The 18,762-nt window shown below is 39.5% G+C and overlaps 1 protein-coding gene across 2 annotated transcripts; it reads right to left on the bottom strand.

Moving 5' to 3' along the window:
* Positions 1-1,870: 1,870 nt before the first annotated feature.
* Positions 1,871-10,135, bottom strand: ZNF397 (zinc finger protein 397). Of its 2 annotated transcripts, none has more exons than XM_024236191.3 (4): positions 9,636-10,135; positions 7,874-8,367; positions 7,467-7,608; positions 1,871-5,490 (listed from the first exon to the last, which is right to left on the bottom strand). In XM_024236191.3, exons 2-4 carry the CDS (start codon positions 8,285-8,287, stop codon positions 4,442-4,444), a joined length of 1,605 nt encoding a protein of 534 aa, XP_024091959.1. In that variant the 5' UTR covers positions 8,288-8,367; positions 9,636-10,135; the 3' UTR covers positions 1,871-4,441. The 2 variants fall into 2 exon arrangements, with proteins under 2 accessions (XP_024091959.1, XP_024091960.1); XM_024236192.3 differs by having other exon boundaries at positions 9,067-9,645.
* Positions 10,136-18,762: the final 8,627 nt, after the last annotated feature.

Raw genomic sequence — 18,762 nt, 5'->3', positions numbered from 1 at the left:
ACCAGACTGGAATCTTCAACACTAATTGCTGAGAAGGACCAAGCTTAGACCTGTGGACCTGCCATGGCCTCCTTCTCCCTCAGCAGGTCTTCAATGAGCTTGGAGAGATAAGTCAGATTTGCTTTAATTTCCAATCCTTTCAGCTGGACGTATTAGTTGCAGGCTATGGAAATGAGGAAGGGGAAAGGCAGGAAACCAAAGTACACTGCCTAAATTGCACATTATCTTTCAAAATCTGTGTAAGACTCATTTAACGTAGACATTATTACTCCCTGGACTGCTTCTATACCAAGAGAAACAGGACAGCCCTGAGCAGAAGGGAAAGGCATGAATTACTTTTCTTCCAAGCAAGAGTGGTGAAGACGAAAAAATTTCCTTTGACATCCACCTTATATTGGTGCCCCTTCCATTTCATAAAAAGTGGAATGTTGAAGCTTTGACCATAAGAGATCATCTACATCAGCTCCTTTAAAGTGAGGGTCTAGAGTTGGAAGATGACTTGCTTATGGCTACGGAATACATGGAAAAACTCTAATAATCAAAGATCTCCACTTCAAAGCTATTGCTTTTCTCAACTGTAAATCTTTCAGGCAAGAATTCCTTTTAAACCCGAATTTATAATTTGCAGACTTTTTAATATACTATGTGTGAGATGGTTATGTTTACCATTGTCATTTTACCAGTGATGAAGGGATCAGAGTTAACAAGTTAGCTAATTTCCTGAAACTTGGAAGACACAAGAGATGCTATGAAAAGCAAGTGCTTTTAAAATATTTTCTCAAGTATCCTGGGATTCCATTCACTCTTGCCCCCTAATTTTAAGAGTATTAGAGGTTTACTATAGAAAAATTTGGAAAACACAAAAAAGCACGAGAAAAAAATTACATCACCTACAACCTCAGCACCCACAGATAACCAGTATAGCACTTTGAGTTTTTATGTTTTCAGTATTTTTAATACATAAATATATATTTTACATAGGATCATACTGTACATATTGTTTTGTAATATTTTTACTTAACAATATATCATGAATACTTCATTTAACATTAATTGACATCAGTTTTTTTGTTTTTTTTTTTTTTGAGACACAGTCTCACTCTGTCACCCAGGCTGGAATACCGTGGTACAATCTCGGCTCACTGCAACCTCCACCTCCCAGGTTCAAGCAATTCTCCTGTCTCAGCCTCCCAAGTAGCTGGGACTACAGGCGCATGCCACCACACTGGCTGTTTTGTATTTTTAGTAGAGACGGGGTTTCACCATATTCATCAGGCTGGTCTCAAACTCCTGATCTCAGGTGATCCACCCGCCTCAGCCTCCCAAAGTGCTGGGATTACAGGCATGAGCCACTGTGCCCAGCCTGTGACATCAGTTTTAAGAGTTTCAGGATTTTGTGTACATTCATGATGGTTACCGAAACATACATTTCCAGGTACAGTTTCAAAGTCAAAAGGCAATGCTTAAGGCTTCTGGTACTGATTGCCAGAGACGGTATGTATATTTATTCACGTCTTACCAGCAGCATTAGAGTCCCAATGTCCCTGAATCCCTGTCTGTTTTATAAGGAAAAGTGTCATCTCAACTCTTGCTTTAATATACATTTTAACTGTAGTGAGCTTGAACATTTATTGTTCATTGGCACTTATTTTGTGATTTCCCTACTTAAGTAGCTTTTTTTTTCTATTGGAACTTTCTTATGGGGAGAGAGTATACTGAAGTGGCTCCACAGTCAGGTTGTGGGTTCAAAGTCTGACCTCTCCACTCTGTAGATATACGACCTTTAGCCTTCATTTCCTCATCTGCTACATACGTGCTGAGAAATAACATTAATAAGTATATACAAAGCCCTTAGCAAGTATCTATTACATTTATTTTTTTTCCTTTTTTTTTGGTTTGGAGACAGGATCTTGCTCTCCCAGGCTGGACTGCAGTGGTGTGATCTTGCCTCACTGAAGCCTCGACCTCCAGGGCTCAAGCAAACCTCTCACCTCAGCCTCCCAAATACTTGGGTCTACAGGCATGCACTACGTCTGGCAAATTCTGTTTATTTTTTGTAGAGATGGGGTCTCACTACGCTGCCCAGGCTGGGCTTGAACTCCTAGACTCAAGCAATCCTCCACCCTTGGCCTCCCAAAGTGCTGGCATTATAGGTGTGAGCCACTGTGCTTGCCTATCTATTACACTGCTTACTGACATACAGTAGAGCTTTCTTATATAGAGTATTTCCGTTTTACAATTCCTACTTTACGTCCTACCTTTTCAGTTTGTTCAGGTCTTTATCTATGGAAGAGGAAAACAAGAGTCGAGTAGCTCTTACCACATATTTTAATATCTTACATCTTTTCCAAATAATCCCATCCATTTTTTCCATATTCTCTCCCTAAACATGGGCATTTAGGCCTCCTGCTGTTCTTACTGGTTAGCACATGTCCACTGATGTACGCCCCAATAAGAGCATTACTTCTCTTTGCTTCTTTTTATCCTCATGAAAATTCTTTTTCTATGCACATGATTCTATATTTCCATACAGATTTGTTTTTGGTGTGCTGTGTTATTCTTCCGACCTATTAGGTCTTTTGAATATGTCTTTGTGTTGCTGGTTAACCTGTACAAGATTCCATCTCACACTAAGCATCAGTCTAAATATTCTCTTCCTGCTAGGCCCCTCAGAAAAGGGAAGTCTCGACTGACTATGACCATTAGTTTCAGCTGTCACTTCCTTTTAGCATTGTCTTTAATAAAATTTGCAAAAGATGGCTCGGCGCCATGGCTCACACCTGTAATCCCAGCACTTTGGGAGGCCGAGGCGGGCAGATCACCTGAGATCGGGAATTCGAGACCAGCCTGACCAACATGGAGAAACCCTGTCTTTCCTAAAAATACAAAATTAGCCGGCTGTGGTGGTGCATGCCTGTAATCCCAGCTACTCAGGAGGCTGAGGCAGGAGAATCACTTGAACCCGGGAGGCAGAGTTTGCGGTGAGCCAAGATCATGCCATTGCACTCCAGCCTGGACAACAAGAGCGAAACTCCATCTCAAAAAAAAAAAAAAAAAAGAATTGCAAAAGATATTGTGAAATACTGGTGACATAAGACAAAACTGAACATGTGCGAGGTGCCCAAAGAATGTCACAGAACCAGCAACTGACAAATATTTTCTGAGCACCAAAGCCCAAGGGAATGTACTAAGGTACTAGGAATTGTGGGCATATAGCCCCAGAAACAAATGATATGGCAGCTTCTGATCCAGAGCCTTGGGAATTATAAGAAACCTGACAGCAGCTCTGATATTGTCTTTAGAATCAAAGGAGAATCTTAAGGATGGGAGAGAGTCTTAACACTCTAACACTCTTGAGGTATAGGCTGGGCTCTTTCTCACCCTCATTCCCACCACTACCCTCATGGAAGTTCTAGGATAGCCTACAGGTTGGGCAAGGAAACCACATATTTGCCCTTTCCCTGGGGTCACATAAACCAAGACAAAGCTCTTGACTACCCTGTGGCCCAAGGGCTCCAGGTTTTGTCTATTAACAGGAACTTCTCCATTGGCACTGCTTAAGAGTCTGGCCAGACCCAGACTTCTCTGACAGACAAGACCTCACTACAATAGGAACTCAAGGAATGCTCCACACTTTGTTTCTAGCCTTTGGCTACTGTTCTTTACTGGGGTACCACTTCCCTGGAGTACCACCTTGGCTAACTCCTCCTCATCCTTCAGGCCATTTCCCCCATTTCCTTATCCAAGGCTGAGTCAGGTGCTCCTTAAGGTCACATAGGAGCATTCCACTTTCACTGCCTATTTGGCTGCCTTGCCCATTAGACTATAGAGATTACAGTCTTGTTTTCCACTGTATTCCTAGTTCCTGGGACAAAGTAGGTACTCAAAAAATAACCTTTGGGTCAATTATATTCTTTCTTCTCACGCCTATCTAATTCCTGGCCTGCCCTGGGCTCAACAAATCACTGATGAAGCCATTTCCCCACCTTTCTTGCTGCTCTGTCACTGTTCTTTATTGGGTCAGTTTTTTTTTTTTTTTAGTTCCTGAGACAAAGTGCCTCACACAGTCCACACCAGCCCCATAACCTGGCACACTAACAATCAGATGCAGTGACAGAGCCTGGGTTGCTATATTCTTTTCATGACACTTTCATACAAAATGAGGTTTCAATGTTACATTCCCACTTTTCGTATTTCCTGAGTATTCCTAATAAGAGAAGAGCTGGAAGTAATGATTCTTCTGTATTCTGTTCTGATTAGTCACAGGAAAAGCTTTCAAGGGACACTTTACACTAGCACTGGGAAATGCTGCACAAAGCAAGCTAGACTCAAGACCTAGTATTTTATAACCTTTATGGAGTTTTGCTCCAAAGTAAACTCTTTTGACTAACAAACATAAAAATCTGACTGAAGTATTTACACTATTCACAGTATTCACAAATTACTTTATAGTGTGGACTCTTTGATGGCGCATAAGGACTGATCTGTGCCTGAAAGCCTTCCCACATTCATTACATATGTAAGCTTCATCCCCAGAATGAATTCTCTGATGCTGAACAAGGGCTGAGCTCCTTTTGAAGGTTTTGCCACATTCATTACATTGATAAGGTTCCTCTCCACTATGAATTCTCTGATGTCTGATAAGGTTTGAGCTCAAACTGAAAGCTTTTCCACATTCATTACATTCATAGGGTTTCTCTCCACTATGTATTCTCTGATGAGTAATCAGCTCTGAGCTCTGCCTGAAAGCTTTTCCACATTCATTACATTCATAGGGTCTCTCTCCTGTGTGAATTCGCTGATGTCTAATGAGTTTTGAGCTCTGGCTAAAGGTTTTCCCACACTCATTACACTCATAAGGTTTCTCACCAGTGTGAATTCTTTGATGTATAATGAGATATGAACTTTGACTGAATGCTTTGCCACACTCATTACATTTACAAGCTTTCTCACCAGTATGGATTTTCCGATGTCTAATGAGGGCTGAGCTCTGATTGAAAGCTTTCCCACATTCACTACATTCATATGCTTTCTCACCACTATGAATTCTCTGATGAATAATAAGATAGGACCTCAAACTAAAGGCCTTCCCACACTGGTTACATTTATAGGGCTTTTCTCCAGTATGGATTCTCTGATGTTGTGTTAGAGAGGAATGCTGCTTGAAGCTGTGCCCACATACATCACATCTATAAGGTCTCTCTTCTGGAGGAACTTTCTGACACATTATAGAGTCTGTAGTTAGAATCAAGCATCTTTCAGCCTCATCATAAAGGTCTCTCTTTCCTACAGATTTGTTTGTGAAGATCACTTGACTAAAACTGCCCCCTTGGGAAGGAGATCTTAGTTTCTCCCCTGTAGCACTTCCTTGCTTCCACACTAAATTGCTTTCATGCTCACTAATTCCTCCAAATGAAGGTTCCTGAGGGAGTCCCTGTGATTTTTCTTCTGAGATGCCCTCTTTTGTTGCTGTTTCACTGTTCTCACAATCTGAAACAATAAGTAGCAAAAAAACAGATATTACATTTCTCTAGTCACTGTCAATACTTTCTACATGAGAGAAAACAGAAACTTCTACCTACAAAGATGTCACTGTACTCCAGTATCTTTTTTTTTCAACTGGCCAAAAGAGGGTTTCTCTTATCTAATAATAAAGTCTACATCTACACTTCGAATTTCATCCTTTCCTGCCTCTTTTGAGACATCAATTGATAAATTACCTACAATTTTTTTCTACTATTTACAATCTCTTTCTCAACTGATTCCTGTTCATCAGCTTTTAAATAAGCTTAAATGTCTCTCACCTTTTAAAATCAACCTTCTTGCCTACATATCTCCCTCAAGCAACCTCACTCTCTCTCATAGTGGTTTCGCAACCTCTCTCTCATAGTGGTTTCTTGAAAGAGTTGTCTGCAGCCTTTCAAGTGAAAGTATCCTCATTCCACAATCTGGTTTCTGCCTTACCGTCCTCCCCTGCCCCCCACCGCCCCGTCCCCTACTTCCACTGATACTACTCTCATCAAGATCACTTCATAGCTCTTTAATCCAATAGGTACTTTCTAGATTATTACTTAGCCTCTCTGTAGCACTGACACTGAGGATCACATCTTCCTTCTAGAGATATTCTCTTCCAGTGATATTAGCCTGATTTCTGTGGCTGTTCCTTCTTAGATTCTAGGGTAAATCACTCAAACACGAGCATTCCTCCAGATTCTGTCTTGGGCTCTCATGTATCCTTACTCTACAAACTCTCAACCCTTGGCTTCCATTACAACTTACATTGTAAGCTATTGTCTGACTAATGTCTGCCCAGATCCCCAATTATATCCATATTTTATTAAGCTCTAGAGTCTTATGCTAATTGGGCATTTTACTTTTGAATATTTCACAAGCACCAAATGTACCAACTTAAACATATCATCAGATGTATTTGTTTTTCCTTATGTTTTCTCATTCACATGAACAGTACTACCATTAACCAGATTGTTGAAGACTGAAACCTCAGTATCATCCTCAACTCCTCTCCCTCACACTCTAGTTTTAATAATTATCAGATGTTGCAAAACAACTTAAATGCTGATGAACAGGAGTCAGCTTTTATGTTCTCCACCGCTCACCATAACACATATTGATTGAATACACTGTGGCCACTTGGATTACAGCAGTCTCTAATAGGACTATACTCTTGCCTTCCTCACATGATTCTCCATTTGCAGCTAACTTCTAAACTACAAATCAAACTATGTCACTCCTTGTCCAAAATCCTTCAACTGCATCCCACTGCACTTAAGAAACTATACAAACTAGCATGACATACAGGTCTTCATGACTTGGATCCTATTTTCCTCTCTGGTTCTTCTCTTACTACCTGTCAGTTCTCCATTCAAGTCAAATTAAACTACCTGCAATTTTCAGAATGGGTTGTATTCTCACACCTTTGGGATGGTATGGCCTTTACTTGGGCTACTCCTCGTCCCACCTATTTACCTGGCTTTCTCTTACTCATAGATCAAGTCTTAGCTTAGATTTTCTTCCTTCAGGAAGTGTTCCTTGATCCTCTAAGATTGGGTTAGGTGCCTTTAGATGTGCTCCAACAGTACCCAGTGCCTACTTATATTCTATAATTTACTACATTGCAACTGCCTTTTTATTTGTCCATCACCCACCTAGACCTGAAACCTCTTTAAGATAGAGACCCGGGGCCTACCACAGTACCAGACATGTATTGACGCTTTATAAAGTTACAACATAATGAAATGAGTGAATGAACAACAGGGAAACTGACACAGGAGGGCTGACAGCAATTCATGAGGGGTGAATACAAAGCCGCTAAAGTGAGCACCTCTGGTTTAGAATAATAAAGGTGATGCTCACATGTGGCAAGTTTGTCAAGTGCAATTAATTCTGCATTCTCAAAAACAGAGGCCTAAGTGTCAAGAGTTTCCAGATGATTTCCCATTCCTCACCACTTTTAGGGGAAAGGCACGGTTTCCAGGATTTCAGCTGTGTCTTTAAGGGCTGGAGGTGGATGTCTGTTGACTCTTGGGATGCTCTGAGACATGTTAAATCCTTCCATGGCACTGCTGGTCCCTGTGGACTAGCTGGGACCTGAAATCAGTAAAATATGGTTAGCTTTGTGAGAAAATCCCTAGGAAAACTTGCTTAGTAAAAATCTCAGAGGTCAATGATGACATCTCCAGGGATGAAGGACAGGGGAAAAAGACCATTCAACGGTATAGACAAGTATGGCTCTATTAGTCACTTCAAGTTAGGGTTCAGTAGAGACATAAACATTTTTATCCTACTGTTACGATACCATTACATGCGCCAGGCTGCAAATTCCTTTTCCCACATCACTTTTCTCTGTTCCCACCTGCTGCACTGGGTCATCAAACTCCCTCTCTAAATCCTCCAACAGGGTCACAGCTTCCTCGCCGCTTTCTGGATTATGTTGCTGAACCCAGATCTGCAGCTCCTCAGGCAGAATGCTCAGGAACTGCTCCAGTACCAGCAGTTCTAAGATCTGCTCCTTAGTGTGCAACTCTGGCATTAGCCACTGATAGCAAAGTTCCTGGAGTCGGCTCAGAGCCTCCCGGGGCCCGGGTGTCTCCTGGTAGCAAAACTTTCTGAATTGCTGACGAAACAATTCTTGGCAGGATTGAGTACTCCCATTCTGCTTAAATTTCTCATCCCAGGAAAAGTTATCTTCTACTTTCACTAGTATTAGTTCTTGTTCCGGAGGATCCTGAGGTATCAGGGTTGAAATCACTCCAGATTCCACAGCCATTCTTGGCTGAAACAGCTTAGCAAAAAGCTCAGTACAACTGGTTCTGTGCTTGAGAAGGAGTGTGAGTAATCTCTTCTTTCCTGAAGGATATAAAAGCAGTTAACTTACAGCAATCAATAAAATCTCTAAGTACCTGTAATAATAAAGATGAGTAACTTTAGTAATATATTGAAAAGGAGTAGATTTGGGGCTATCACTAAATAAAACAATAATGAGATGATAAACTAAAAATCATTAACCTCAATTAGTGTCTCCCATTATGAAGAATTCCTACCACTAATGTTGGAAAAAACTGTTTTTAGAAGCCTAAGAATGTGAATGCAACATTAACGTCAATCACATAGTGAGAAAATTTCCTTTCCAATTCTCTTTCAATTCTGATTATATCAAGGAGAAAAATCTATCTTTAACATGTATGTATTAATAAAACTTGTAGAACTCTATTTTAAATAAAAACAGCCTTCAGAATCAGACTTCCAAGGGTAAAAATATTTAGGCAGAATTTAGTAATACTGATTTTAAACATTTATTTTTACTTTCTATCTAAAGCAAGTAATGTTGATTTTCATTTAAGGCAGTAATAACTTTTAAAAGTTCACATTAAACATGAGTTGATGTAAATATTGGATATTTGTCATTTGATCACATTTGGTGTTTACTGAATTACTTCAACAAACACTGAGGCACTTACTGAGCATTAGATTAAGATTTTTGCTTATGAATAAACGAGTCTACAGAGGAATTGACCAAGAACCAAGACGTATCTGTAAAATGCTTACCATGTGTTCAAAAACATGATAGGTATTACATATACAAAAGAAGCAAAAAGATCCATATCAGTTCTTAAAAAGCTTAGAATATCCCAAGACTAAAAATGTTCAAAAGCAAAATATGGTAACAAACAGGTATTAAATGTTGTGACACAGACCAAACTTGACCTGCTTTTAGGATGGCGAGATATCGATAGTAGTGTATGCCCTTAGTTTGTCAGGACAGATGAATAAAATTCATTCCTCACGCTACGGTTAACGTTAGAGATTAATTAGAATATTTAGCCTACAAATTTAAGGTTTAACCAGTCCGGTCGCACTAACTAGCGCTTCTATTTTTATATCCTTGGTTAAACCCGCAGCATTTGCGAAGTCACGTGGTCAGCGGAACTGCGTTTTCCTTTGGAAAGCAGGGGTTTGACTGCTGGCCTCCTCTGAGCTCCCCAGTCGCTTGGAGACGCCGCGCGGGCCAAGGGGCCGCGACCTGAGGATGGGCCGGCCGAGGAGCGGGTCTCCTCCACTGTCCGGCGCGCGCTCCCAACCCCACCTCCCTCTTCCTAGGGGCCCAGGTCCCTCACCGCGAAGCCCAGGAGCGGCCAGGAAATGAGCCGCCCACCCCGAGCTGCCAGCCACAAAGACCGGAAGTGCGCGTACGCAGTGTTCCGCTCTCGCGCCCTTCGGGTCCTCCGCCGCCCCGCCCCTTGCTCTGAGGTAGCCAATCAGAGCCGCGAGCTCTACCGTTCCCACCGCCTTCTCCCGGTAGCTGCTAGCCCGGCGGAACCTCCAAGCCCAGGCGACGGTGCGCTAGGAGTCGGGAGTCCTTGTGAGCGACGGCACCTGGAGGGCCCCGCATCCCGCCTGGGCTGTCCCCACCCTGGCTTTCTCCTGGCGCCACCCACCATTGTTGGTGTCAAGTAATTCCCGAATCTCACTCCCAAATTTTCCATTAAAATATTCAGATTTTAGGCCGGGCGCGGTGGCCGAGGCGGGCGGATCACGAGGTCAGGAGATAGAGACCATCCTGGCTAACACGGTGAAACCCCGTCTCTACTAAAAATACAAAAAACTAGCCGGGCATGGTGGCAGGTGCTTGTAGTTCCAGCTACTCGGGAGGCTGAGGCAGGAGAATGGCGTGAACCCGGGAGGCGGAGCTTGCAGTGAGCTGAGATGTGCCACCGCACTCCAGCCTGGGCGACAGAGCGAGACTCCGTCTCAAAAAAAAACCCTCAGATTTTCTTCCAGATCTTTTTCGACAAAAGTAAACGTAAGGATGAATAGGCTGAACAAAAACTAACAGTCACTTATATTGCTTTTGCCTATGAGTATCACTGGAGCCTTACAACAGCTCTATGCTGTGGCTGTATAATCCCAAATTTACAGCCATAGACATCGCCCAAAGTCAGGCAACTTGTGACCGGGGACGTCCACGTCCCCATAGTTCAAGGAGACTGGTATCGTAGACTCCAGGAGCCTATCTTAGGCTCTTCCAGTTCTTCAGTGGAAGCTTGCTGGTATTGTCTTACTGTTTAAATTTTTCTTTGGCTATTTAGTCGATGAAAAATGATGCCTCATGTTTCAACTTTCTGCCCTTCATGTTTATTGACCATTTATGGTTCTTCAGAGATGGCTTTTCCCATTTAAAAAATTAAGGGAGTAAGATTTTTCTTTTTTATTTGTGAGAATTCTTTGCTTATTAAGGATAGCAACTCATTTGTTGCAAGTCGTTTCCCATTTATTTGTATTTATTTTTAAAATGTTACATTTTACATGTTTAAATGTTATATATTTTTAAAATGTTATATTAAAAAAAGTACGTAGGATAATAACGAAGCGATACATACATACATAGAAACAAATTCTCCTTTGTGAGCCAAGACTGTTAAAACACGTATTTGAGAAAAATGTTCATTAGCATTCAAAGCTATTAGTGACTCATAATTCTTTATCATTGTGAAATGACTACAGCAATTTTACAAAGCAAAAAACCAAATAATATTAATTTGTTTATAAATTATCAATTGCTTCATAATGAACCACTTCGAGACTTAGTGACTGAAAACAGCAGATGTTTTATTGCTCACAGTTCTGTTGCCAGGAATTCAGGCAGGGCTTAGCGGAGATGGCTAGTCTCTGCTTTATGAGGTGTCAGCTATCTTCACTTAACTGGGGTGGAAGGTCCAAGATGGCTTCACTCAAATTGCTGAAGTCTTGGCGCTGCCTCTTGGTTGAAGTTACTTGATTCTTCTCCACAAGGCCTCTCTCCATTCAGGAGTTTAGCCTAAGCTTTCTTACATGGTGACTGGCTTCCAAGAGAGTGAAGGAGGAGGAAAGATGCTAATTCTCTTAAAGCCTGAGTCTGTAACTGGCATTATATTTTTCTGCAGTATTCCATGATAGAAGGACTAGAATGGTGGAAAAGGGAAATAGACGTTAAGCAGCTTGATCATAGGAGGAAATTTTGGCAGTTATCTTTGCATCCAACCTAACACACCTTGTTATATTGAGAAACCTACTATGTAAGAGTGAAACTATTGAAAGAGAGAAGGCGTATTAGTTGAAATGCTTTTGGCTGCAGTAACAGGAACCTTACTAAATGTCCTTATTGTTTAAGCCTTTTTAAAACAAATCCTAATAGCTAGATGCATAGAGATAAAATCATTCCCAGGGTTGGTTACTTCTGCATCTGGACAATATTGTCAAGGACACAGGTTTCTTCCTTCTTTTGGCTCTGCCATCTTTAAGTGTGTTGTTCTCCAGTCTGGCTTCCTTTATGGTCCTAAAATGATTCCCTCAGTTCTAGATTACAGATAATGTTCAGAGACCAAAAAGGGGAACACCTTTATCTTTTGCCCCTTTATAAGATTAAGGAAACTCTTTTTCCTCGGCAGATTTCTCCATCATGTCTTATTAACTGAAATTGCTTTGAGTGCTTATGTCTATCACTAACAAGGGAGGTAAGGCCTCCATGGTGGGATTAGGACAATTGAAATTTATATCCCAGGGCTAAGGAGAAGGCCAGCCTCTCCTAAAGGACACAGACACTCTGGGGAGAATGCATGAAATTAGGGCTGTGTTAAAAAGGCAGAAAAGAGAGATAAATAGATGAATGCTGAATTTGCAACAGTAATATCTGCTTTGATAGGTAATCTGATTCCCTCATATAGGTAAGAAAGTGAGACACTGAGAAAACATCCAGACTCCTGTCCTTCCTTATAAGATGTTACATATGTTTAAAATATAAAATATTAATAATTACTTACTTGCAAGACATGTAGATTAGAGATTTAGAGCTAGTTTCCGGGACATAGTTTAAGTTCCTACTGAGAGAGCAACTGATTACCCCATAGGACTGTAGGGCCTTAGGGCCTCCTTAGAGCCCCTTAAGGACCTTAGCCAACAATTTCCATGACTTATTTAACTTTCAGTGCTATCGATTATATCAATGCCCTTGAAATCATTCCCTCCATCTTCCCCCATCCCCAACTTCACACATATCCAGTCTTTTTTAATGTAAAAATATTTACAAAATTATTGAATCAAGGGTAGAGAAGTATAATTTTTGTTTTGCTCCTCCTTCAGATGTTCTTGATTTTTGTTTCTGTTTTTTTAATGATATGTATGACAGGTGTGAAATAATGTCAGCTCCAGGCATTACCAGTGATTGGTGAGTAAGGTTGCTCATTCAGTGAAGTCCAACTGCTTGAATTACTGTATCATATAACATCGGTCTACTTTATGATATTTATCAAGTGAGATAAGCCCATTGAAAGTCTCTTAACTGTAAACAACTATTCAATAATAAAGGATAGAGAAAATGGCTTCTGATGCACAAAGGAAAGGAATCATTTTCTTTTATTTTTATTTTTTATAGAAAAAGTTTTTTTTCATAGAGACGAGGTCTCAATATATTGCCCAGGATGGTCTTAAACTCCTGGGCTCAAGTGATCCTCCCGTCTCAGCCTCCCAAAGTGCTAGGATTACAGACATGAGACACCATGCCTGGCCAAATCATTTTCTCATTCAGCAAATGTTATGAAATATTTATATATGTGAAGCACTGAGAAGAAAAGTAGGGATTCAAATGAAGTAAAATATATACCCTTTCACCTCACTCATCACTGTAATTCCTAGAGTATAAATTCCATGAGGGGAAGGATTTTGTCTTCCATTGTTGTCTCTCCTGTATGGCCTAGCATTGTGTAGATATTTGGATGAATAAATGAATGAATATGTAATACATATATACAAGAAGAAGTATTGATGCAAAAACTAGTGATAGTATTTGAAGCATTCAAAGAAATGGAGTATACAGGTAGGAAAATTTTTAATAATATGCTTAGACTATTTTAATATGAACCCAGGATTTGTTTTTATTGGTTATGGTAAGATGACAGACACAGAGGCCGTTGCCTTTACAAAAAGAGTTTTTTATTACTCACAATGTATTCTATGGCTCTTCCATGATGTCACTAATTTAGCAGTTGTATTTTTCAGAGACAGATAATAGGATGTATTAACAGAGCATGACAGTGCTTATTTGTAGTATCTAAAACAGTAAACAAAGGCCTCAGTGACTGTTGTTTTCTGTTTGCTGCTAACGTCAAAGAAAGCCTTTGAGGTTTCTCCTGACATTCATTCTTGTATTTATCATGTATAGAACAGAGTTAAAGCTTCAGGTAGGCTGTTATTATTGTTTTACTTTTTTCAGGTTAATCACAATGATAAATCATTTGACAGGGTCCCACCCCAGCTCTTAATTATGTCAGCCACTTCAGAAAGATCTTCCACTGGGATTCTGTTCTGTCTTAGGGATAATTCAACCATGATACATAGATACATTCTAAGAATTTTTTTTAAAAAAAGGCAATGCCTAAAAGCATGGCGTATGAGTCATAAAAAGAAAAACACATGTTCTCATAGTTTTGTGAGTAGGAAACTTGAGCATTTGGAGAGAAAGCATTAAAAAAAGCTGTAGAAATTAAGTGATAAAAGACACTCACCTCATTTCATTACACCTATTATATGTGATAAGGTGGATATGTTTAAAAATCTAATCTGTGGATATGTTTAAAAACCTAATCTGGTTGCCTTGAGCTTGTATTATTTGCCTAAATTCTTTTGTTGTAGCTATCATTATTAAAAGGAGATTTAGATTTTAATTGAATTCTTGATAGACAATGAATTTATTGAATACTCATTGGGTTTCTGTTTGACAGTGTCTAATAAGAAATTTATTTCTTTTAATCTTGCTTGGCAACATAGTGGTAAATGAATAACTAATTTATATATTCCCCCAAATTACCTTAAAGCCCTCTAAATGCCAAATATACTTTTATTTTTAAATATCTTTCAGGTGATACAATATAATTTGCTTATCTTTCTGGATATGTGTAGCTTTTAAAAATTATTTTATATATATTATTTTATACATTATGTTTTTATGACTAGGATTATACTGCTGCAGGTAATACTTTTCTTATAAATGGCTACTTCTTATATTTAAAATATCCAGTTGAATACCTTCTTGTGGAACTTCCTTTATTTATAATCTACCAGTTTGAAATTGTAATCAAGTATACAGAGACAATAAATTGACTTCATTACCAGTTATGGAAATGATTATCCAAAGGGAACTTTTGGGGCTAGCACCTTGGGGAGGAAGGGGCAAGTGAGTATGGACAGAGTAATATGATTAAAAGTTCAGGTTCTGGAGAAAGGCTGGTTCAAATCTCTGCTCTCTTAATTCTTAGCTCTGTGACCTTCTACAAGTTTCTTAAACTCTGTATACCTCAGTTTCTTCTTCTGAAAAATAAGGATAATTATTGTGTCTACCTTATAACATTGTTGTAAGCATCAAGTGAATCAATACATTTAGAACAGTGCACAATAAATGTGTATTGTTATTTGTGGGAGGAGGTACTGAGTCGGTGGGGAGAATGTGGAGGCTAGAAGAAGGAATATTTCTGCAGGTTTGGATATGCCCAATGATAAGAACAATTTAGGGTCATTATTAAAAATAAACATTTCTAGGCCTTCAATCAGAACACCTGGGGGAGGAGGTTCTATCTATTTTATAGCAAATACCCCAGATGATTCTTAGTATCAATTAGTTTAGGAAACTGTGATATGGTAGACAGAGTACAGGCTTTAGGGTCAGACAGATGTGGATTCTGACCCATCCATTAAACAATTATGTGTAAATGTCTATGTGTATCATTCTTTGGCTACAGCAGATACTAAATCTGATAAAAATATTTCTACATTTATCCTTATAGACCTTATAGTATATATTGGGATTACCACTCTAAGGCACCAACCAGGGCCTCACTGAGTGACTTTAATGGACTTACTTTTTATTTTTTTATTTTAGAGACATAGTCTTACTCTGTCAATCTGCTCAATTGATCCTCCTGCCTCAACTCCTGAGTAGCTGGGATGACAGGTGCACATCTCCAAGCCTGGCTAATTTTTGTAATTTTTTTTTTTTTTTTTTTTGGTAGAGATGGGGTCTCACCATGTTGCCCTGGCTGGTATCGAGCTTCTGGGCTCAGCAGTCTGTCTGCCTTGGCCTCCCAAAGTGTTGGGATTACAGGTGTCAGCCACCATGCCCGGCCCATATTTACCAAATTTGTAATACCAAAAAGTATTTGACAGTGGTTTGGAGTTCAGTTTAATATAATTGGTGCCCTTATCTACTTCTAAGATCAAAGACAGGAACAGAAACCCTGTTTTGTTTGTATTTTAGTAAATGAATTAAAGAACACTAGTGTTAAGATCAATGTAAGAGTGCTATTTAATTTAATACTGTGAAAAATAGACATTAAAGATAAAATACTATTTTCTTGGAATCTTTTGAGTATTGCAGTTTTTATCCTTTGATTTGCAGATTCTGGATATATCTCCCACTGGCTATGGTGGTTTTCTATTCTTTCTACTGTTGGTGCTCATGCGTTAAGTACAGTATTAAAAAACATTAAAAGCAAAAATGCATTTTGGACATTGCTGTGGAGGAAATGAGATGTTCATTCTAGTGGCATTTTAGATAGCTGAAGCTTACCCCTTCAAGAGCCAGAGTTATCACATTTTTGCACATTCTAGTTATGTTGTACATTTCCATCTCTTTACAGAGTATATTGAACACTCTTAGGGCTATAATTTACTTTCACACAAAGTATGATTTTTGGAAATTACGGAAGTATGGAAATAAGGATACAAACTCACTTCTCATTTACTATTCAACCTGAGGCAATCCACTTTCCTCTTACCATTCCACTTAAGTTGCATCCTTGAACATAATGACATCTCAATCCTTAGCCTTCCTGCATTTTAGCATTTATCACTGTTGATAACTTGTCCATTTTTTTAGATTCTAGGGCACTATTTTTTCTCTACGTCTCCATCCACACGTTTGCCTTAGAGCTAGCTGCCTCCTCTTTTCTGCTTACTTCCTTCTGAGGTCATCTTCAACACTCCTCTCTTCTCCATATATATTCCTTCTCTGGCAGTGATTTCATTCTTCCACTTATGCATAAACTATCCCCAAATTTGTACTTCCAACACTGACTTGTCTACCAAGCCCTAAATCTTAATATCCAATTTGTGTGAACATCTGTTCTGGACAATTCACCAATGCCTCAACATTCACACAGCCAAATCCAATTCGACTACCTTCCTCTATCTTAAATTTTATTATTAATCATGTTATTATTATGAATTATTAAAATAGAATAATTATCTTACTTTCTTAACTTTCCTTTTTGCCTCACACTGTCAAGACTAAGTAGAAATTTTAGGGCCAGTAGTAAGGGACCAGAAAAATTGGCCATTCTTTAACTGTGGTCCTATTAAAGCATCATTTGAAATAACTCAAATTTATCTTCTTTTTCTTACTGCTGTTTCAATTCCGGTCTTCGCTGTCTTTCTTGTAATAGCTTTTTAGTCCTTGTCTCCTATCTCTCCTCTTATTCCAATGCATCTTTCAGATTGCTGCCAGAGTCTTAATATGAATTTGATTATGTAATCATGCTATTTTATAAATATTTGCTGCTTTGCCATGTCCACTGAATATAAGGTACATACCCTTGATACACCATCCAACATCTTCCTTCTTCTCACCCATACTCATGTACACCCCACATACTCAGGCACCAAAGGTGATATGCCATTTCTGTTATCCTATTCTGTCCAACTTCCTTGAATTTGCTCCGAATAATATTATTATTTTGAGATGGAGTCTCGCTCTGTCGCCCATGCTGGAGTGCAGTGGAGCGATCTCTGCTCATTGCAAGCTCCGCCTCCCAGGTTCACGCCGTTCTCCTGGCTCAGCATCCCGAGTAGCTGGGAGTAGAGGCGCCCGCCACCACACCCGGCTAATTTTTTTGTATTTTTTAGTGGAGACGGGGTTTCACCGTGTTAGCCAGGATGGTCTCGATCTCCTGACCTCGTGATCCGCCCGCCTCGGCCTCTCAAAGTGCTGGGATTACAGGCGTGAGCCACCGCGCCGGGCCTATTATTTTTAATAATCTTTTTGCTTTTGGTTGAAATTTTCAGCATCCTTCAGGCCACATTATGTTATTTTCCTTGTGAAACCTTCCTCAGCTCCCTAGGAAGGGCTCTGTTATGATATGCTCCTCTTGACTTATTTATTTATTTGAGACAGGGTCTCACTCTGTTGCCCAGGCTATGTGCAGTGGTCTGATCTCTGCTTACTGCAGTCTCTGCCTCACCAACTCAAGCAATCCTCCCACCTCAGCCTCCAGAGTAGCTCGGACTACAGGTGTGAGACACCACACCCAGCTAATAAGTGTATATGTGTATATATATGTATTTGGTAGAAATGGGATTTGCCGTGTTGCCCAGGTTGGTGTTGAACTCCTGGGATCCAACACCAAGCTCAAGAGATCCACCCATGTCTGCCTCCCAGAGTGCTGGGATTATAGGCGTGAGCCGCTGCTCGTCTTGACTTATTTATGTTAGTCTTCTCAGGACCTGGCAAAGCACTTTGAGCATACTGTTAATTTCTTTTTAAAATTAAAATTACTCATATTTAGAAATTATCCTTAAAAGGAACTTTTCATTACCATTTAGTTCTTTATTTGTAAATTTCCTTTTTGATTTCTTAGAAAACCAAAGTAATATCATCGTCATAATCACTTTGACAAACATTTAACAAATGTCTACACTGTTTACATACAATTGAGGTACAGAAAAATTTAATAATTGGTTCAACACTCATCAACTAAGTGAACTGTATAATAGAGCTAGAGTGATGTTTCCTGATTGTACTTCTTCAATGCTGCACTGCCATAGAGCCATCAGTGAGGACTAGCTGAGATTATGAGAGCCAACCAAGTCTTCAAGTCTTCAAGTCTTCAAGTTTCATTTGAAGAGTGAGGTCATAACCTGACTCCTACTTGGCACATTTCTAAGCTTAGTGGCTAATATAATTTTAAACAATTCTCAAGTAAATTATTTGAAGCTAGACAAGTCTAGCCAATGTTTAAATAGCAACTGATTTCTCAGTATCCTAGGAAACTGCATCAAAAGTAGGGACTCAAAGACTCTTTAAATAGAGGGAATGTCAGGATCTTTTCAAGCTTCAAAATCAAGGGTACTATTAATTAAATTTGTGTAGGTAAGCATGACAACATAGCAGAGTAAAATTAAGAATATACACAAATGAATGCCTTTTGCTAAAGAACAAAT

This window comes from Pongo abelii, chromosome 17 (genome assembly GCF_028885655.2).
Source record: "Pongo abelii isolate AG06213 chromosome 17, NHGRI_mPonAbe1-v2.0_pri, whole genome shotgun sequence".
Taxonomy (NCBI): Eukaryota; Metazoa; Chordata; class Mammalia; order Primates; family Hominidae; genus Pongo; species Pongo abelii.
Note: the sequence above shows the minus strand (reverse complement) of the source record. Positions and strands in the feature narration are given on the sequence as shown.